At 35.1% G+C, this 23,426-nt stretch overlaps 1 protein-coding gene across 1 annotated transcript in view; it reads right to left on the bottom strand.

Annotated features, from left to right (window-relative positions):
- LOC124355803 (tetratricopeptide repeat protein 37-like) overlaps positions 1–23,426 on the bottom strand; it is a 43,271-nt gene that overhangs the window by 15,097 nt on the left and 4,748 nt on the right. The window contains 9 exon segments of the mRNA XM_046806957.1: positions 965–1,175; positions 1,499–1,686; positions 3,741–3,952; positions 4,962–5,138; positions 7,671–7,741; positions 12,920–13,045; positions 14,648–14,827; positions 16,693–16,977; positions 20,342–20,553. Of these exon segments, the coding sequence (XP_046662913.1) occupies positions 965–1,175; positions 1,499–1,686; positions 3,741–3,952; positions 4,962–5,138; positions 7,671–7,741; positions 12,920–13,045; positions 14,648–14,827; positions 16,693–16,977; positions 20,342–20,553 (1,662 nt within the window).

Genomic DNA, 23,426 nt, shown 5'->3' on the forward strand with positions numbered 1-23,426 from the left:
GTGTTCCATAAAAGTGTCATTTTCAGTCAGAACATTTTACTTGAGACTGTGAAATTGCAGAGAAATAATAATTAATCAAACGTTACTTATGAAATTCAAACGGCCCGTACTCTGGATAGGGTCAACCTTTTTTAAGTGCGGTTTGCGGTAATGAGTTTCTCTTTACTAGACCTTTAATTTGATACCAAACTCGGCCTATGCTTACAATTTTAAGATTTTCGTCCGACTCCTCCCGGGCCGTCCCCCTGAAAAGATAAAATGTCCCCACTGGTCTCAAAAAACTAGGTTTCTTAATACAAGTGGTGATGTACAAAATTTAATTTGTATAAGTGAAGCCATACAAAATTAGTGAAAGCGTTTCCATACTTTTTTTCCACCCTGTATATCATTTGTTTAACACGTAACAGTCTAGTGTAACCATATTGACACAGGGAGGGATATGTTCAGTCCTCACACAGAATATTCATTTCTCACTTTATTATCTGGACTGATACTTCTTAAACCAGCTAGTATATCAATTTTTAACCCGTCACAACCTGAGGTTGGTGTAGCCATAAGGTTAGTGAAAGAGTCCGCTTCTTGTCGAAATGCCATCAGGAGGGATAGAGGGCTCTATATCTCAGTTATATCACCTTGTGCAGAAAGAAGCTAGTTCTCTTCCAGTCCAAGCAGGTAGAAGAAGGTACCTCATGTTTAGCTAGTAAAAGGCTTTAACACTGAGGGTATTCCACCCACTTAAAATGTCATCCTCCGAAGAAGACTAGACTTATTGATCAACAGGAATATGTTCAGTCCTCATACAGAGTGATCATTCCTTACTTTATTATCTGGGCTGATACTGGTTAATAATTTATTGATTTACAAAAACACTGATGAAGAAAATATGCCTAGACTGCTTCCTGTGCAAACACAATTTTTAATTTTTTCAAGTAACTCATTTATTTCATCTTACTTATAAACTGACCTGTAGACCAGGTGAGCGCATCAATTGCAACTGGAACGGCATGCATACGCTCAATGCTGTAGATGTAGTGGGGATCATTGGTGGCCTGTCGCAGTGTCTGACACACCCACTGGCCGTAGCCCAGGCTGGACTCTGGATGGTAACCGAGCTGTGTGGTATGTCGGAACAGATCCATTGTCTCCTCGTTCTGTACCCGCTCCGCTATCAGCGCCTGCTCGTGCCAGCACACACTTGGTGAACCAACTGTTATGATCACAACTCGTGATGTCAACACACTATTCATACATAATAAGTATAATATGAATGAGAATGTCATGAACAATCCCTCAGTTTCATTACAATTTAAACACAACAAAACTAATAGACATTAAAGTATTTTATCTTTATTTTTTACAAATTAATTTAATTGACTATTGACTACATTGAATGTTCAAATTAATGGGTCAATAAGTAACTATATGACACTGCAACCCCTCACTATTATCATTTCATAATAAAGAGAACTACGATAGATCCTTGTTGGACCCCATGTACCTGGCCGACCCAACTAGGGCAATATTCGGAGTCAGTCCGCTGCGCTGCACTGAACGCTGCGTTGGCCAGTTTAAGTTCATCTAGCCTTAAGTACAAACAGCCCAGGTTACTCCATGGTGCTGCCACAGTGTTATCCAGCATAGTAGCTTTGATGAATGCATGTTGTGCCAACTTGAACTTCCTCACTTCTGTATCAACAAGAGAGAATTGGATAAGATCTGCCTAAAGACTCGTCCTAGCTCGAGTGGTTAGAAATACCAAACAGGACCAGAGTTCTTGGCCAGAACAATTAAAAAAATATTAAATTAACATAAGAATTCTGATATGTCATTCTTACTAATGAGTCCTTTGGATCATCAGAGAGAAAACTGATTAAAGGTATGCTATGCACTGTTGCCAACAATCATACAGAAAGTTTAAATCATTGTTACAGCTTAGATTTGTTTGATTCAGTCCAGGTTAGGCCTTTTTTACTCTCCAGTCAAAATCAGATCAGTTTAGAAATAATTATAGGTCAGCTAAACTAAGTCCTACTTGACTGAACCTTACATACTTAATACTATACAATTTTTAACAATTGTTATCAGTTTAGCAATTTTACCACATTACTACCCCTTCAAGACAATAAACCAAAATTCATTTGTACAACATACAGCGATATTTCGAATCAATTACAGAAAACTTTTAAAAGCATACAAACAAATCTATCATGTACAAAACAAACCACAAATTATCACAAATATTAGGAAATCGCAAAGACAAAAAATCACTCAAAAAAATCAGGAATTTATTAAATTAAATGCAATGACTGTGAAAAATTGTACATTGGCCAAACAAAAAGGAACATCAAGACAAGATTCAAAGAACACTTTTCACATATAAAATATGGAAGAAATGAAAAATCTGCTATTGTGAACCACTGTACTGAATATGGACACATCATTTACCATATGTTATTTTTGGTACTTATTGTTTACAAAAATTTAACTATTTATTCATTTGTAAAGTTGCCTGATGATGGAATCCTAAATTCTGAAATGCCTTGCAAAATTAAATTAATATTGGAAAATTTGTTGTAATTCACTAGTGGAAGGTACTTGTTAAGTTCTATTGGAAAAAGAAACCTGGTATTAATTCTTTTAATATACACTTAATAGGAGGTATGATTGTTTTAATACTATCTTCAGATAGTATTTTTATCTCTGTTTTGCCATTATACAAATTTTAAAGTAAAATAAAAGGTACATATGGATTACACAAGATTTAAAAGATGAAAAAAATGAAATATTAACCTCAGTAAATTATCAAAGGTCGTTAAAATCCAATAATATAAAATACGAAGTCAAGAATAAAAATGAAATAATATAATTCAAAACTAACAAGCAGTAAAAAAATTATTTTTTACACCAAAATTTAAGATAAAACAAATATTAACAAGACAAGATGACAAATTATAAACAAAAAAACATAAAATAGTATAAGTAATTGTAAAGGGATTTTTGTCTTTAAATCTAAAAATTTGTCTATGAGTGATCCACTTTTAACCCAATTGAAACAAATTTTTGACTCACAAACAAATATACCATCATAATGGCTATGGTGAAATTCCAGTGAAATTGATAAAATTTGTAAAAACATTCCATAATTAAACCACTATTGCATCTAGTAAATTCATCTCTTGTTACAGGTACATGTCCTGATAAATTAAAAATGTCAAAGGCTGTCCCAGTCTTCAAATAAGGTTCAGTAACAGATATTCAAAATTGTCTTAAGTGTTGAAGACGTCAAGAAGTATAAACTGAAGTTCAAAAAGTATTATTTCATTAAAAATGCATTTTATTCATTTCAAGAATTGTATACAATGACAATGTTATGAAACTTACATAACTTTAACTATCAAACAAATTTAGTTGCAGTTGTAGACACTATTTTTTGTACTTATATGCATAATATAAATAAAAATATTTTGACTTTGATGTTGTTCTTCATATAATGATACGTATTTACAAATAACGGATGATTGAATTTTGAATTATCTTCTTTTACTGTACCATTCACAATATTATATTTCGTTCAAAATTTGATTATTATTTACAGTGTGATATAAATTGTCTCTTTTTGTCCTTTAAATTGATATAAATATAATTAAAATATCATGTTTTAAAGTCGTTAACTACAATTTTGGATTAGCAAAATTTGAGTAAGCAGAACTCTATTGAGATCACACACACTACCAATTGACCTGGTAAAGCAGCAACAATTCCGAGCTGGTTCCAGTGTTGCCAACTGCCTGGATCCAGAGTGACACTCTCCTTGGCAGCAGCCAATGCACGTTGACATATGCCGTCCCTAGTGTCAGATAGTTCCACCTGTTGTCTGTAGTTGAGGGCAAGGTCGTGCCATACAGCAGCTTGTCCCTCTCCTGACATCAGCTTGAGACACCGGCACAAGCAACTAGCAGGAAAAAAACATTTCATTCATATAAATAAGCACATCAATTTTATTTCTCAAGACCTTGTCTTAATAATACATGAAATTTTCTAACTCATGAACAATATGACATAATTTTGCTTACTAAATTTGTTTATTAAAAAAATTATGGATAGATAAAGAATGCCAAAAATAGTTTTAGCTTCAAAACATACAAAAAAATGTTTCTATAAGTACACTTTAAATAAAGGAGGTGCAAAAACCTTTTCAGGACTAAGTGTAGAGACTTAGGCTCTTTTCCTAAAAAGAAAGTATACTTTATAATAAATTAGTCCACAAAATTTCATTGGAATATGTTCAAAAATATATAAGGTGCATAATAATTATTACATTACTCTCTTATAACATAAAAATATAACTTACTATAAGATTAATATTGGTTTACTTCTGTAGTTTTATACATAATTTCAATGAGGTACATTAGCTGGCTGCATACAGATTGCTGTATGATCAGATGACTGTCTCTTGTTTCTGATCGGTTGGAGCAATAAAACATACTCATGTATCTGAATTAGTTTGGCATAGCGTCTTCCTGTTCACTTTATCTGAGTGTCTATAGAGTTTGTTTCATGTGTGGTGTCACCCCCTTGGGTTGTGAACATTGTGCTTCCTCACACCCCCCTCTTTTAATAATTAAATAAATTTGTACTTTTACGGAGTATGTGGCCTCGTCCCCCTCGCCCAAGTGACTGTTAAATTCGCTGACACGTGACTACGGTTAGAGTTTTATAAATCTATTCTCAAGTGCCCAGACAGAATGACGATCTTGTGACAATCCTTTCGTGAGGAGGTGAACTAATTGTTGTGCCACGCCGTGTGGTAGATGAAGACGGCTAAAACTATGCATACCAAATTTTAAATTTGCACAGAGTTAAAACCAAAACATGCCCAATAAAAGGAAATAAACAAATCTTGTATCTAATTTGTGTAAAATACACAAAGTGATGTTACGTGGATCATGGCTATGACTGACCGTGCGCCTAGCTGTAGCAGCTGGAGACCTTGCTGAGTGGCCTCACTAGCTGACTTTGACCTCAGGACCTCAGGCACTGTGAGATAGTGCCACGACCGAGGTAGGGATCCAGCTAATGTCAGACATTCTCCTGCAAGCTTCCACAGGCAGGCTAGATCTGGCCGTAGCTGCACCGCACTAAAACATACACGCAATATAGAAATACTTTGACCTCAGGCACTGTAAAAAAGTGCCACGCCAGTGGTAGGGACCTAGCTAATGTCAGACAGTCTCCTGCAAGCTTCCAAGCTAGGTCTGGCCATCCCTGCACTGCACTAAAACATCAATCAATTGAAATGAAGCATGAATCTTTATTACATTATAGAATACTGGGGTTTGTAGACATGGTCAAATTATAACAATAAGAAAGATGAAAAATATAACAAAGCGTCCAACAAGTATTCAGTCCAACAATAATATTCGTCCTAGATTTCAATTGAAATTTAGGTTAGGTATGTAACCTTTTAAATCTTAAATGCTTTGTTTATTTTCAACACTTTTTCTTGTCAAGCCTCAAAACCTGGTAACAAAATATTCTTGATTCCAGTGTGATAACTATTTTTAAACTCAGCAGTGTGAGTGGGGGTCCTATATACCAGTCTCACATCAGCGATACTCCCATATGTAACTAATATCCAACCAGATCATTTCTAAAAACATTAATGTCCCAAACAACCCTGAGGCTCAAGCACTCAGTACTGTGTGTTGGAATCCCATACACCAATCTCACACCACCGATCCACATGTAAACTGATACCCAACCAGTAAGTGTCTGAAAACATCAATGTCTCTAACAAGCCTGAGACTCGAGCACTCAGCATTATCTGAAAGAATGGCACATACCCTCAGCTCATATGTTATTATCATGTAAAAACCTGAAAAAATCATTATTGAAAAGTCTAAATTTATAAAAGCAATTACATTTAATTATAAGTTACATACTCCAAAATAAGAACAAACATATCTCACTCTCAAGCAAGACATATACAGGTTTAGCCAGTGAAAAGGGAAGATTGGAGATGGCCTTGACAGTTGGAATGTGAGTGGTGGGGTAATAGTGGCCGGCTCATTTTTACCTGCGTGTTCCGCCATTTAGTTGAGATGGATCGTTGGACGGGTGAACATCGCGGCTACGCGGTTAAAGCGTATTATACGAATGGTGAAAGTTTGGTGAAAACACAACGTGCTTTTCGACGCCATTTCAACATACCGCGCAACAGGCCTGTTCCTTTGGATAGCGCAATTCGTTCGTGGATAAACAACCTTGAACAAACTGGATCAACGTTTAAAAAACGAGGTGGGAGTGCAAAAACCGTTCGAACCCCTCAAAATATCGCTACTGTTCAACAGGCAATGCTCAGAAGTCCACGCCGATCTGCCAAACAACATGCTCTACGCCTTGGAATAAGTAACACTTCGGTGAGAAGGATTCTTCATCAAGATTTAAATTTTCACCCATACAAAATACAGATTGTGCAATCTCTCAAACCAACTGACCATCAGAAACGATTACAGTTTTGTGAGGAAATGGCCAGAAGACTTGAAGAAAATGTCGACCAAGTAAACAACTTGTGGATGAGCGATGAGGCGCATTTCTACCTTTCTGGTTTTGTTAATAAACAAAACTTCAGATACTGGTCTGAGGAAAACCCTGGCGCACTTCATGAAACGCCTGTTCATGCTGAAAAAGTGACGGTTTGGTGCGCAATGTCAGCAAGAGGAATCATAGGCCCATTTTTCTTTGAGGATAGCAATGGAAGTGCTGTGACTGTTAGCTCTGTGCGTTACGTTGCAATGATCCAGAACTTTCTTACACCACAACTTTCCCGTTTTCCAGTAAATGAACACACAATGTTCCAACAAGATGGGGCAACAAGCCACACTGCAAGAGTTGCTATGAATGCTGTGAATGCTTTGTTTCCAGGTGGCGTCATTTCCCGAAACAGGGATATCCCTTGGCCCCCTCGCTCTCCTGATTTGACAGCCTGTGACTTTTTTTCAGAAAGATCCACCTAGAACTATCCCTGCCCTAAAAAAAACGAATTCGGGACGAAATCGAAGGAATACCAGTCAATATGTTGCAAAATGTCATGAGAAACTTCCAGGCCCGGCTGCAGCAGTGCATAGATTACAATGGAGGACTTATGACAAGTGTTATATTCAAAAAATAATTTTTTCACTTATTGTACAGTAAATGGCTACCTTTTTTTCTTTATATTTATAACCATTAAATAATAAAATAAATTTTTCTTAAAGAATTAGTTACTTATTTAAATCTTCCCGTTTCACTGGCTAGCCCTCTACTACTGTATGTTTAGACCTCTATTTTCTTCAAAAAGACCATGATCATGAAGAATGTTATAGAAAAAACAACAAATCTACCACATTATATTGATATAAAAGAGCATGAGATGAATCTCTTTTTTGTACTTCTAAACCAACTAACTCTAGAAACTTCCAGGAAAGGAAACGTCCATGGCAGAAATATACTCTGTATAGTCTTGACCTCTTGGTATCTCCCTAAACTTAATGGTTTATTCAAGATGGCTTGGGACCATCTTGTTCTGTATAGCGATACAATAACCCTTTTAAAATATTAATCAATTATCAAGAGGGTAGTTTCAAATTAAAATATTTAACATTCTAAAACCATTATGAAGAGCATGGTACCTGGCGATGGCAATGAGGCCCTCCTGTAGACGGTCACGTGCCAAGCCCATGAGCCGGGTGGTGAGGTGTTTCTCGAGCCAGGTAATAAACAAGTCTCACACAACCCCTTCAGTGCCAGGGGGGAGGCAGGCTGGGCCATCACAAGTTCTCTAAACTCCAACAAACTCTCATCCGCCAGCTCTGTCATCTGCTCAACCGACAACGTGTTCATCAATGTGATTACTTAAAGCTGTGTTTCTTGATTCTTGTAGAACTCTAATTTTGAATCCTTACTATTTTTAGAGTTGATAATTAATATATCTATGATGTCATAGTAATGCTTTTTATACCAAAACAATTTTTGTTTGTTTAAAAATGCATTATTGAAGACTGCCATTGATACATCTGATCATAAATGGCCCGTACATTTATGGTTATTGAGTAAAATCGGTTATTACCATCCCACATTGGTGACATCACTTGAGTAAGATCAGTTTTAGTCTTAACATTTATGCAGTCCTTTGTGTAGAGTCGGTGTTGCTCCTTGCTGATTGTCTTGTGTAAGTCCAGTGTTAAGTCAAGGTGTAACTTGGTTGTAATCTATAACTGTAATTAGTAATTTGAATATAATAGGTTATATTGTATGTGGCATTGGTTACAGAATCACGTTGTCAGTGTCATATTTCATTAAATTTAAACAACACCAATCTATATTCGCTCCTGATATGTAATGTTTGAAGGTATCAAATGTCAATAAGATTCAAATCATTTACGTATTATACTCACCACTTGACGTACACTTTGGGAATATCAACAGCCATTTCACTTTGCAATAAATTTATTTGTTGGACTGAATACCAAACACATGGTTACTGGGTTCATCAGTCATTTTTGTTTTTTTTAATTACATTGCATAACTAGTTTCACAAGAAAGTTTACTACTATGCATTTCAAGTTATGTTGATTCAGGTTTTGATTTAACAACTAAACCATTCTATTATAATCATATATGTTACTGGTATGAACACCAAGGAAAAACAGAGAGCGAAGGTACACAGAAATGGCTCCCGGTATTTTTAGTCTCAGACCCAAACTACTACGCTTAAATTTTAATACATTGTCAATACTGTTTATAAAATATGGATTTCTTTTCGTAATTATTATAATTTAATAATTTGAATTTATTTCAATATCAAGTTAATTTATCTTTTCTCTACAATTATTTTAACCCTCACATATGATTTGGCATCATAGTCGAACAACAAGACTAAATCACTAGAGTTGATTTGACTGTGTCTGCCTGCTGATGCGCCGTGAACACTTAGTAGTGCTCCATATATATATAAAACAGTATTGACAATGTATTAAAATTTAAGCGTAGTAGTTTATATATATATATATATATATATATATATAATAATATATATGGATTAATTTTAACATGCACAGACAACAAATGAAAAGTTACCACAAAATGCATACCTGTTTAATGGTAGCAATTTGTAATGCTGGATAAAAAGCTCCTGGTTTCAATTCCCAACACTTTCTGGTACGATTTCAACGCAGATCCATTAGCTCCTCTGGCCATATAAGCATCTGCCAAAGCTTCCCACATGTGACTGAAAAAGTTAAAAATATGATAAATATAACATAAAATATACTTACCTATTGGTAGAAAGAAAGGATTTTTCAGTACTTATTTTACTATGTTCGTCCTAAAATTGAGTGGGTCCACATTTGAATAAAAGTACGACGAAAGAAGTTTGAGAGAACAAGTAGCTTATGATGTGATCAAAAAATCAACCTAGATCACAAATAAGAGTTCTGTGATGATTGCTATTCCATTTTGTCGGTTGGTTGCTGGGAAGGATTTACCATTGACATTTGTTGAATGTCTGTAGTATTTAGAACATGCTCTCCATACATAGACTTCAGAAAAAATAAAATGTCAGCTTGGAAATATAATATAGATTAAATCTATCACAGGCACGGGCCATTACTGCTGCAATCAAAAGTATAGATATATAAAATAATAACTGGATCATTCATCCACCTAATGAAATAAAAGCATGTCTAGCCTAACTTTTTTTCTGGTATAAACCTAATATCAAAGCTGGCAAAAAAGAGCAAAAAACTAGTATAAGAGTTAATTTAATGACATTTAATTGATCAGTGCTCAATAACGCATTGATTGTTACAAACATATGCTTGCGTGATACTCATTACAACTAGTTAAGATCAATCAGTATAAACCAGCAGGGACGGGCAGCTGATAGTAGTGCCCCAATTAAAGTCAGTTAGGAAGGGCATAATTAAAAATCTAAAGGGCAAAATGAAGCTATAATTACTATTCTATACATTTACGCCAGCGATGAACTAGATTCTGCATTCCATTGAGGGAAATGTTGGCATCTATATCTAAGAGTCAGTTTACCACTGTGGATTTGACTTCACCATCGGATTCATACCAAACTCCTTTCAGTTTCCTTGCCAAGTATTGAATCTTTCCACTATCTGTCGGCTACTATGGGGTCACGCATTATTGTGATGTAGTAAGAATTTTCTATGCTCTGGTTGAATTTGCCTAATCCTGGTTTTTATCTTCCCCAGTGTCTTACAGGAGGTATTAGAAATTATGATAAGTAGACCACAATGTAAGTACTCTGAATAATGAACTTTGTGTGAATCCCAAAACAGGGTTAGTATAAGTTTTCCAATGTTCGCACAACTTTTGAACTTTCTGGAGAGGGTGACCCCACGTATCTGTACTTCTTTGATTCATTGTTATCCTCCAGATTATAGTAATGAAGCTAAGTTTCTTCTTCAGTCGTGGTATTATGCAGAAAATCATGATCATCTTCATATTGGCGAAGATTTGTCCAGCACATTTCAATACACTGAGTTTTCATTTCAGGAGTAAGCATTCTCGGTACCCAATGAGCACACATTTACCATCATGTTGTTAATCTTATGGCCGCCTCACATTTCAGAGATATCAAGAAAAGAAGTAATTTAATGTTGTTTTATTCATCTGATTTCTCGAATAAATACATCAAAAAGAAACTGGTTTTCATCTCTTGTCACACTCACTGACGGCCGGAACAAAAAGCATCCTCCATATTTAATTTTCCGTTGTCACATATTTTAACTTTTAAAACCCACTTTCTAAGGTGACTACCATCATAGTTTTGTTACTCTAAACACTTTTCATTCACCAATAAATATTAAAGGGTGGAAAGTCTTCTGCGACAAGGAACTTGAATACCAATCTGTTTCAACTGCAATGGAAAACTCATCTCACTCATCCTATAAGATCATCAGACCAAAGTAACTTGCCAAAATGATATTTGGCATGCTTCTAATTGACCTTAGTATATTTCGAACAAGTCTAAGTCACATAAGCTATCTGGATATTTAACAAAGTAATGACATAGGATATGTTTACTAATCAGTCAACACTCGAACCTGTATCATAGCTAGACAGTTATTGTACTGTAGTTTTAACATATTGACTGTACAAGTACATAAATGCTCATTACTATTAGTCAAAATCACTCAGTTTAGAACAGCAATGAAAATGTTAACCCTTTACTTAGCTTGTATCCATTTAGATACATCATTCTGATGAGTGTTTTGTTTTTTTTTTTTTTTGTTTTCTTAGGACAAAAAGCTTATAAATTGCACTTAGTCCTGTAAGAACCTCTTACACTCTCTTGCACTGCTTCCGGAGTGATAGGACATTCAGGATGAGAAAGGTTAGTGGGTAGTGGCCGCCTCCTATCGAGATCCATGAGGAAGAATTAGGGCATTAATCTCAGTCATGTTCCCTTGGAAGAAGGGGAGGCCAGCTCTGTACCAGTCCTCTCCAGTCAAAGCAGGCAGGGGTGGCACACCCTTGTTGAGATTAGCAAGAACCTCTGATAGGGAACTAACCCCACCAAACTCCAACAGTCCTGATGATTACTACTACCGGTATTGTCACACACTCACGTGAATCTTGAATCACTATATACTACCACGAAAAGAGTTAGGCTGTACAAAACCATGGCATACGAGGCATGTTTTTAAAGTAAGTACCGTTTTGATATAAAAAAATCAACAAGTAAAATTTTTCAAACAAAACTTTATTTACCTAAAAGAGCATTCTTTCCTCTGCTTCTCTACATAATTTCCATTATTATTAAGGCACTTCTCGTATCTTGGGACCAGCTTTTGTATGCCGTCGTAAAAAGAAGCTTGCCGCCAGACTGAATAACCACTGTTGCACAGAACATTTTTTTTACATCTTCATCATTGGAATGACGCTTCCCCGCCAAATGCATCTTCAAGTGCAGAAACAAATGGTAGTCGCTAGGCGCTAGGTCGGGACTGTATGGAGGATGGTCGAATTGTTCCCAGCCAAATGAAGTGATGAGCTCTTACATTCAATTTGCTGAATGTGGACGAGCATTATCGTGGAGGAAGACGACACCTGCACTCAGCATGCCGTGCTTCCGATAATTTAAACGTTCGGACACAATTTCGTAGAGAACACTTCTTGATACAGCAGGAAATTTTTCAGCTAAGAACGAAATTGTGAACGGTCTGTTCCCTTTCACTTTACAGTTCACTTTTTGAATGAGATCATCGGTAATGACTGAAGGTCGCCCACTTCGTTCCTCATCATAAACGTTTGTGCGGCCATCTTTGAAGGCCCTAATCCATTTCCGCACCATTCCTTCACCATAATGTTTTCACCATAAACTTCACTGATTTGACAATGAATGTCAATTGCTTTTAAGCCTTTAGCACAGAGAAAACAAATCACAGCACACACTTCACAGTCGGCAGGATTCTCGATAGTCGGCGGCATTTTAAACACATAAACAAACAAAGACTCAATCAAACAGCGTCGTAATGGCGTCTGTGGCTTCCCAAATGATGTAGCTAAACTACGTGCATGCGCTAAACAGCAACTGCAGCGCTACGGCGGCGTAATTTAAAAAACAGTACTTACTTTAAAAACATACCTCGTATAATCTCGCTTTCATTATTTCTGAGTTTAGGGTCAAGTTTACAACAAGAGGACTATGCAATCCTTACTGAACTCAATTCTTACTAAACGTTAACTCTACTGAACATAATTACACCAAAGTAGTATAGAGTGTATGGTCATCAAGTCAAGAAATAAAGAGAGAGTCAGACTGTTATCAATTACCACATGAGAAACTGTTGTGGTTATTATTGTAAATATTGATGTTCACCTGTTGTCAGGGTCAGATTTTGAGGGCAGCTCGAAGACAGTTGATAGCTGCTGATGTGTCCCCCAGGTCCCAGTACTGCAGACCCAGTCTGGCACAGGCCCAGCGACCCTCTGGCCTCTGTGATATATCCTCCAATAGTGACAGGTTACTTTTCTACAAACAGGTGATAGAGAATGTGATGAGCATTACTGGGAGAAAGTAAAAGTTTTTGGTAAATTAACAAACTTCTTTGGTCTACAACAGTCAAATTAGTCCAATCTTCTACAATAACATTAAATGATTATTTATGAGTAAATAGCAATTTATAATGATTCTTTGACTCAAGAAAAGACTATAAATGTTTACTTATTTATTGTATTTATTTTGTTAAGGGCCCTGTTTAATGACTTATTCTCATCAGCTTGTTCTTCACCTCCAGAAGAACCTGATACCCTATCTAAATCCTTAACATGCAAACACATGCATTTATTTATTTTTGCGATGGCACGCACTGCAGTAATCTGCTCACATCTTGTTAGATTGTCTCTCCCAATATAGGTGTTTACTCCATAAACATGAATTCACACATAATTTAATAATATTCTCTTTTCTGTTTTCTACATATATACAGTAAATGATTTTCTAAATCCTAATAATATTATAAATGTGAAAGTGCCTTTGTTTGTTTGTTGTTTTGCTTTCACGCTTAACAATTCACACTATTCGCTATAAGCTATTCGCACTGAAATTTTACATGGACTCTCTTGCAGTCCCTGGATAAATACAGGCCTATTCTTATTTCGAAAATCCCTCTGGGCTACACCTCACAGGCCTTTAAAGTAGTGAACAATCCCATCTTTGTCTCTAAGTTGTGTAATATACTCATTGAATGAGTCTGTCAACTTTAATCAACTGTTCCCGTGTAAACATTGTGTATTATTTTATATTTCTTTACATTTATAGTAAGAAATCTGTCTAAAAAGCATATTTTTAAAGGATTACAAATTTCAATTTCAGTGATTAGGTAATCTACCTTGGAAAATGTCCTAAACATAAGAAGGTCAGAATTTGACTCCGAAGACTCACTTTCAAGCAATTGATAAGAACTATGCTGGAAGAAATTTTGCTGGACTGTTCTTTTGAACTAATGTACCAATTTAAGCTCTAACTGATCTAAAATATTAACAATATTTTTCAATTTATAAAGAAACAAAGATGAAGAACCATTGTTAATGTATTTTTAACTGTACATTTTTTATCAAATATTAATTATTAGGATCTAAAAGACAATATAACTATCTAACTTTTACTTTACATTTAGACTGCTATGAAGCCAAAATTTGTTGTTTTTCGACATAAGTAGACTTCTCAGAGATGTGTATATATATATATATATAATATATATATTTTTCTTGATCAGGAATAAACAACTTCAAAATAAACTACAGAATACGAAATACTAATATTGGAGTAAATTATAATGACTATAAATATACACTTTTTAACATATTTTATTAAATGTGGGAAGAAGGCAAACTCAACATTGGCATAGGAAATATTCACTTGAACCAGAAGTGCTCATTACCTACAAAATTGCGGGTAACTGCTAGTAATATATAATCTATAAAAAATCTATATTTCAACTGATAATAAAGGAATTTTCAATTCTAATAATATCCAATATTTGATTACTTGATAATTATTTGGTGCCCAAACAATGCACAATGGAAAAGGATCCATTTAACAATGACAAATATGAACAATGTAGTTACGTACCCCGTCTCCTAACGCTCGGTATGTGTCACTCAGTGCCATCTGCGTGGGGCTATGTGCTGGGTTGAGTGCCAGGGCCCGCTGGTAGCACCGTCTCGCCTTGTCCAGTGTCGCATTGGATCTGGCGTAGATGTGACCCAGTTGGAGATAAGCAGTGTACCAATGAGGTGCCAGTTTTGCACACTGCAAAATAACATCATTTAAGCACTTTGATTCTCATATATTATCGTTCAATTGACAATCCAAGAGCGTGTGTTTTAATTTTCAAAACATATAACAGCTTTCCCTGTTACAAGATCTAATTTCAAAAGACATGGTGGTGGTGTCTGTGAAGGTAGCCTCACAATAAGGGGAAAAAGAGGTAATCATAGCCTCAGCTTACTTCCCCAACTCTTCAACAAACTGCCCACTAGTAAAAATAGAAAGGCTACTGCAGCACTGTGGAGAGAGCAGTGTAGCCCTCATTCTCGGCTGTGACTGTAATGCTCATCACAACCTTCTGGGGAAGCAATAACATAAACCCAAGAGGTGAGGAACTCCTGCAGTTTATATTCTATAATGATTTAGTTCTAGAAAATAGAGAATCTAGTCCCACTTTTATTACAAGAACTAGACAAAAAGTTCTGGATATAACCTTATCTAAAGGACTGAAAAATAAAAACACATCAAGGTGGTACATTTCACAGGAGGCCTCACTTTCGGACCACTGCCCCATTAGGTTCGACATAGAGGCAGGAGTTGAGGTGAACGTGACCCACAGGGTTCCAAAATCCACCAACTTATTTGAATTCTGGCATTACACAACAAACGCTCAAGATCTGTAGGTTTTCTTAGGCAAACTGAAGAGTGGTTGGAACAGGCAATCTCATGGTTTTGTAAAGGCCTGGGATTTGACATAGCTTAAACCTTGAAGATGGAGCACAATAAGCCGGATGGTTGAGAGGCAATTACCAGACCCAGGAAACCTAGTTCTCTGTTGTGAAAATGAAAAAAAAAAATCACTTAAAAGGCAAAGTGCATGTATCCGTTTGTTCAGTGGACCCGTGTCCGAAAGGTGCACATGTTGTCCTGAGTTCTGTGTTTAACAATAATTTTTGTATTTCTTGACATTTCTGCTAGAATAAATTTAAATACTCTCAGTTAGGTTTGGTAATTTTGTTCACAATAGCACAAAAACATATGGTTGTTCTGTTATATATAATGTTTTTTGCTATACAGAATAAAGTGAAAATGGCATAAATAATTGTAAAAATGATAATTTGTTTTGGAAGGATAACCATTATTCTAGTTATAGTTTGTGTTTGTTCCCAAATACTACTGCTACTCTTTCAATCTGCATTTCAGGATGCCTAAAACCTGTTAATTTTCGATCTCTGTTTTTATCACTATCACCAAAACACCAGTCAGGCAAGAAATACTTATTATTATTACATTTACAATCAGTTTCACTCCTCTGACAGTGAAGAACCTAATCTGGGCACGTGGCCCATCAAATTATTGTAGTAGACCTATTGATAATTATCTTATTGAGCTTCTTTTTAAGTTTATTGTAAAACCAAATGTTATTGAAGAGATGTATTTGGATTGTAACAGCCCCGATATAGAACAGGTCTTTTCTTGTAATAATTTATTGCAAAATACTAATTCAGATTTTCCTATTGTAAATTATTAAAAGCTATAATCAGAAATAAAAGAAATTTTTAATAAATACAAAATTAGAGACTAAAACAAAGAGAATATTCTAAACCTCATAAAGTAACAAATAAAAATATTTTATGTTCAACTGACAAAAAGTTCTTATTTGAAAATAGTCATCAAATCCATCCCTTATTTGCCGCATCGCATCTTGATCCTATATATCAGAAAGTCTCAGCATCATAACATCTGCTGCTGCAAACAGTCTTTAGCCACCCGCAATGGGTTAAGCTTGAGATGTACATCTCTGAGTAGGTGTTTTTAAAGTTTAGCTACTCTAAATAAAACAATTAAACCCAACTTTGGATATAATCAAATTAAATCTTATATAGTGACAAATTCTATTTACATACCTTGAGAAAGGCAGTGCAGGCGAGATCATACGAGCATTCTGTGTTGTACAATTGTCCAATACGATACCATGCTTCTGGGCAGTCAGGCGTATGTTGTGCAAGAGTGGGAAGCAGTTCCTTCCCTGCTCCTTGATGATCACACTCCAGGTGCAGTAAGGCAGCAAGAGCAGGAGCATGACTCAGGCATGGTAGTAGGGCAGTCAATAGGTCAGTCCATTGTCGCAGCTGTAGATATGCCTGACACAATGCTTCCGCAGCTAACTCACACTGTCCTTCTGCCAACAGCTGCGAGAAGCCAATGTTTAAATATTAAAAAATAAGCCTTCATATAAATAAAATTGAATTTCAAATTATGTTATATAATAATTGTATCTATTTATACGAGTTGGGCATAACAAATATAAAATCATAAAAAGGAATAGTAAGTCCATTTTGAAGCATTTATTGTGCCAATTTGACAGGTTAAAAGAAACTTTAGACAAGAGAGATTAAAACCAATCAAAAATACAACAATATCACCTAAATTAAACACTGGAAATAGCCAAAAACTACATTAAATAATAATGGGATCTTTTTGATGTAATAATACAGAATTCTCGACTGGCATAGCACATAAGTGATAAAAATAACTTATCTGAAATAAAATACCAAGTATAATTTTAAGAACTTGTGGGAGAAAAAAAGTAACTAAAACTTTAGAATGCTGCTTTAACTGAAAAATTAAATGAAGTAGAATATCAAATTAACAAGGAGAGACAGCTTTGGTTAGAGCTTAGGCAAAGTTTTGAAGACCAAGATAAGGAAAAAGAGAATAATATGTGCCATGGAAAAGCAAAATAGGCAGTTTAAGGATGCAATGAGTAAACTTAATCACTAAACTGCCACGTTGTTTTCAACTTCCACGCCCATGTTTATCACGTGCCATACTGCTGCTTTGCCACATGACACCTGCAGTGTGTAACTTTTGCAAGAATGATGGCGATCAGGATTAGACTCACTTTATTAACCACAATCTGACATGACAAATCAGGTAATTCTGGTAGCAGTTTGGTGAACGAAGATGTTGCTAAAGTTGATCATGGTACTACATGTAAGTTAACTGTGAAGCAGCTCTGTGCAAAGTAAGAAAACCCGGCAGTACCGGGTGACACCACCGTTGGATACTCAGCACTTTTGGGGTTAAACAAGAAGAAAGCACAAAATTTGACCAAGTAAATGATCCTAAAGAAGTTAGAGATATACAAACAAAACTTACCATTGATAGACTTGATGAATTACCAGTGTTGGGAATTTACCATGAATTACATGATAAACTACACCTACTACTACAACTTGCTCAGTTGAAGATACATCAGGACCAAGTGGAGCACTCTATGAGAGAAATACAAGACCAAATTCAACAGCATGAACAAACTAAGCTGACAAAATATATAGAATCTGCCCACAGTGAAGAGGCAACATTGCCCAAAACACTCCACCTTAAATGAAGGCAAGAAACCCCCACATGAAAGGAAAAAACAACTATTTTAATAGCTATTAAAATAGACTAGTGGAGTATCTTGAACAATTTAACCTGCTGACAGGTAGTTAACAAAGTTTTATGAAACCGCAATTGATGAACTGGCAAAAGTCATGTGACCAACTAGAAGTGTGAAAAAACTTGTAACTGGCGTTAGGTTTGATTTCAGCAAGGCCTTGTGACTGTCTGGGTTACAACTTTGTCGTACGACAATAGTGGCATCAGTGACTCTGCTTACAAGTGGTTTAAGAGGTATTTGGAAGATTGCAGCCAATTTTTGGAAATTAGACAATGACATGTAATAATACCTAACATTAGATATAAACCCTACCTGTAGATAGAGGAATGCCTCAGGGATCAGTCTTGGGTCCTGTTCTGTTCATTTTATTTACTAATGACATGCCTTATTATATACTGTTCCGCTTTAATGTATAATATAATGTTCCACAACAATAAATATGGCTTACCAATACTACCACTCGAATGACCTAGTAATTAACATTACCAAGACCAAGCAACTGGCTTTTGGCAGGATAAGTGATAAGATTGTAGCTATGGTAGAAGTTGACATAAAATCACATACAGGACTCCTTGATTGACAGTTGTGACAGTTATTATGTCCTTTTTGAATCCCATTTAAGATATGGCATTGCTATTGCTGTGGATGGTATCACAGCCATCAACTTACAAAGAATCCTTCTAATCCAGAAAAAAGTAATAAGAACGCTAAAAGTCTGGAACTCAGGGGCATCTGCCGTGAAGAATTCAAGGATATCTGTATCATGACGATTGTGGCCCTATGCATCCTGCAAGTGGTCCTGTTTGCTGAAAAATAATAAACTACTTCGGGTAGCAGGCGTTCACCACTATAACACTTGTCACGCTATTCTCTCACTATATGGGAAGGAACCATCATAAATGGGACACAAGGAAATAACCTGAAGACTGCACTGTGTAATTAGAAATTTAAATCCATCTCTCAAACATTAAAAACTAAAAACTGAGAGAAAAAAATTAAATACGAGAAAATATTTAAGGAAAGAAAATAATGCTCATCATTTGACAAAATGCCTTTGTATTTACAACAAAATTACATTTATCTGTTCATTCTAGTCAATTTTGTGAATTTGGTCACGAAAATCAATAATTGATTCCAACACCTCTTAATTTTTTCTGTGCAATCTGCCCATTTATCATTATATTAACAAAGTTACAAGGCTTTTCTCAGATCCTTGGTTGTTTGTTCCCTTTTAGTCTGTCTTAACTTTATAATCCACTTGGTAATATCATGTTCAAAGGTGATTAAATATAATCAATATTTTCAAATATGTTATATTTATTGTTATATATCTTAATATATCTTATATATCTTACAGTCTTATATATCTTAAGAATATATAAGACTGTTATAAGACCAGTTCTTCTCTATGGAGCAGAGACATGGATTATAGATAAACAGGCAGAAAAGAGATTGGTTACATTCGAGAATAAAATTTTGAGGAAAATTTTCGGACCTATTAGAGATGGAAATTGATGGAGAATCAGGCACAACCAAGAAATCAGAGAGATGTTTCAATCTCCAGACGTTGTAGGAGAAGCAAAGAGCAAGAGACTTCGGTGGGCAGGCCATGTGATGAGGAGGGAGGATGATAAATTGATTAAAGAGGTTTGGAAACACAATCCAGTTGGAAGAAGACCTCAAGGTAGACCCAAAAATCGCTGGAAGGACCAGGTGGAGAAGGACTTGTGGAAATTGAGAGCGGGTCAGGGGGATTGTGAAGACAGGGAGAGATGGAGGCAGCTGGTTGGCGAGGCAAAATACCACCTAGGGTATCCATGGCCGTGGGAGTAAGTAAGTAAGTATATTTATTGTTATAACATTTCTACAACCTACCATGCTAGCAATCTGTTCTGATGTTTCTAAAACTTAGATACTTTGTTAATCAAAACTGTCAAGGAGTGAATATGAATGTAAACTTTGTTAAAGAATCCCTTTAAATTTCATATAATTAACTTTGAAAATCTGCATAAGGCTTACTGTTGATTCTCCCTACAATATACATTACTTGAGAGAATGTTTGAACAAAAACTACTGTCTGATTCAATTTGACTGAACTATAACTGACTCACCTCTTTGGCCATATTTACTGCTTTTTTCCAATTTCCTGGATCATCAGAAAGAGCCAGAGTCTTAGCCAGTATCCCACATGTGATGCGGTGGTCTGGACGCAGAGAGAGAGCTGTCTGCGCGTGTCGTTCAGCTTGTTCCAGACACAAAAGTTGGAGTTCGGTTTCCGCCAACAGACACATGGCGTGGAACAGGCCTCTGTTCAGGGACAAACCTGTTGGACGTATCAGCATATGTTTTTCTTTCAGTTCCAATTACAAAGTTTTTTAATTCCTTGGCGTTTCACACAATATGCTGTTACCAACTAACATTTAATCCCTTAAAAGTGCTGAGTTTTCAATGGTCCTGTGATTAACCATAACCTTGTATTTTAATGTACTGTAATAATAAATTATTAATCTCCTAAGCACCAATCATGCATTACATACAACTATTTACAACAAAAATCACTCGTTTTATTAGTTTTTCAGTAAGTGGTAGTTAGTAAATCAAGACGCCACAGTGCTGTGCACAAAGCTATTCCATAGTCAGCGCACATGCAGCATGTTTCTTGCCCACCATGATCAACTTCACTGATATATTCATTTACCAAACTGCTTTCAGAATCTCCTGATTCATCAGTTCTTGGTTGATTTAATTGGATGTGCATACTGATAGTCATAATTCTCAAGAAAGTTACACTGCTTCATGCCTTATACATTCAGACAAATCTACAATTGAAAAAAAGTTGTTATGATTATTACAACTAGTAAATAATGCAAAAAAAAATAAAATACAAAATTTGCAATATTAACTTCAAAAACACACTTTAAAAACTAGAAAAAAATACTGCTATGTCTCTCACTTCCAAGTAAAACTTCAACATGCGATTTCATAATAGTTCCTTAGTAGCTAAAAACTACTAGAGCACAGTATGTATCATCACAGTTGTCAGGTGTTAAGTAACGAAGCAGCTGTTTGGAAACGTGATAACATGGGAGTGGTAGTCAATGGGGGGGGGGGGGTATTAAGCAAGTAATTCCAGAGACAATAATGTTTTTATTTAAGAGCTGTTAGTTCAGTCTGTATTAACTTCTATAAAACATACTTTTTAAATAACACTGCTCAGTTTCTTGAGCAAAAATAAATTGGTTTACACTACTAATCAAAATCTAACAAGAACAGGACAGCTCCATTATTACAACACCAGGCATGGAAACAATTTCATTTTGCCGAACCACTGTCTCAGCCTATATGAAGAGAAGCCAAGCTACTGGGACCAAAATTGTTTAACTGCCTTCCTGACTACTTAAAGAAGATCTCCAGACAAAAACATTTTAAGAGGAAACTTCAAGAATGGCTCTTGGAGTGGTCCTTTTACTCGATCAAAGAATTCACTGACTTAAAACAACAACATCAAAATTTGTAAAATTAAAAACCACTTTTGTATATTTATATAAAATATGTACTTTACTACCATGATGATGCCATTGTATTTCTCCATGAAATTGCAAATAAAGAATTTTTGATTTGATTAGATAAGTCTCGGGTTTCTCATAGTTGAATAAAACAAACTAATCTTTAAATATGCTTACAGAAAAAAATTATTTGCAGTTGGAATGGTGAGTTAAAGATTGTTCCTTTTTAGCTAGATGTTATAGAGAGCTCTTTGGCAGAGAGGGTAACTTCTTTCCTCTACATATTATCTTTCCAATTACAGACGTTGTCATTCACTCAACAAATACTTGGTCTGTTTCCAAGTGTAATAAATTGTTAATTACTAGTCCATTTAATTTATTACCACTAAAGATTTAATGCCTTTGTCACCGTAAAACTGCATAAAATCTCTCTTAATGTACTGCAAAGCATTTAACTGGGACATTTAGACTGAAAATTATATGTATATAATAAAATTTAAAAATTAATAATACTGTTGTTAAGTTATCTATCAGTTTACAATATTGAAATCTTAATCACCAATTTGGTCTTGTATTCAATTTGATTCAAGAAAGTAAATGAACTAAAGAATCTAAATTCTAAACATCTTCTCTTCTATTCCAGCCAAAATATGATTCCTTTTCAAGATTTCAATCTAATGCAAAATCCTACCAAGCGATTATGAATTTAAATTTTAGTATTATGATATATGTGTTTACATAAATGGTTATATCATTATAACACAAGGCTGGTTTGAAAATTAATAATTTAAATCAACGTTTTTCTCAGCAAGCTTGCATTGTAATTCTTTTACACAGCACTTATTACTCCACATTCTGATTCACTCTCCAAACATCAATGAATACTTCACTTAGTGATAATTTTTTTAAAACTAAATTACTATTTGAAATAATCAAAAGAAAATTAAGCATCCTTTGAGATTATACAATACTACTAATATTTAAGAATATAAAAAATGACACGTCCTGTGGTTCAAGTATCGGTTACTGGTAATATTATTGAGAGCAAACAGCTGATATTTGGGAGTTAGTTTTAAGCTGGAAAATTCCTCAGTGTGTTCATTATTAGATGCTCAGTCAGATTATTTGAAGTAAAGCAAATCTTACAAGTAAATGTAGTAAAACTTAAACACAGTGAATGTTCTGCTCTATTTAATTTCCAATATAATATTACAAATAGTCTGACAACTGAAAGAAGAAGAAACCTTTCTCAAACATAACTAATACCATGAAGAAATTTGTTTGTTTATTGTTGTAGAAATACAGTGGAGTCCCGCTAATCCGAACACGTGTAATCCGAACGTCGGTTAATCCGAACAGGTCCAGGAGAAATTATTTTATAACAATAAATAATGAACAGTTATAGGAACTAATTACATAAAAAATGAAAATGGGTGCATCATTTCGTACATAAACAAAGAAAACTTTAATTAAATAGACATATAGTATTTTATTAAGACAAATTGTGTACGGTACAGTACATAAATAATGAAGTTAAATCAAACAAAAATTGGACGTACAGTACTGATATTACTGTACAATATTAATTGTTAAAAGACATAAGTTCAGTTATTGTCTTCTGTCGCATTGAAGAGAGTTTATTGGATGACTCACATTGCTTAACAATAGAACTCCCACACTAAATTACGGT

Source organism: Homalodisca vitripennis, chromosome 2 (genome assembly GCF_021130785.1).
Source record: "Homalodisca vitripennis isolate AUS2020 chromosome 2, UT_GWSS_2.1, whole genome shotgun sequence".
NCBI classification, from domain to species: Eukaryota; Metazoa; Arthropoda; class Insecta; order Hemiptera; family Cicadellidae; genus Homalodisca; species Homalodisca vitripennis.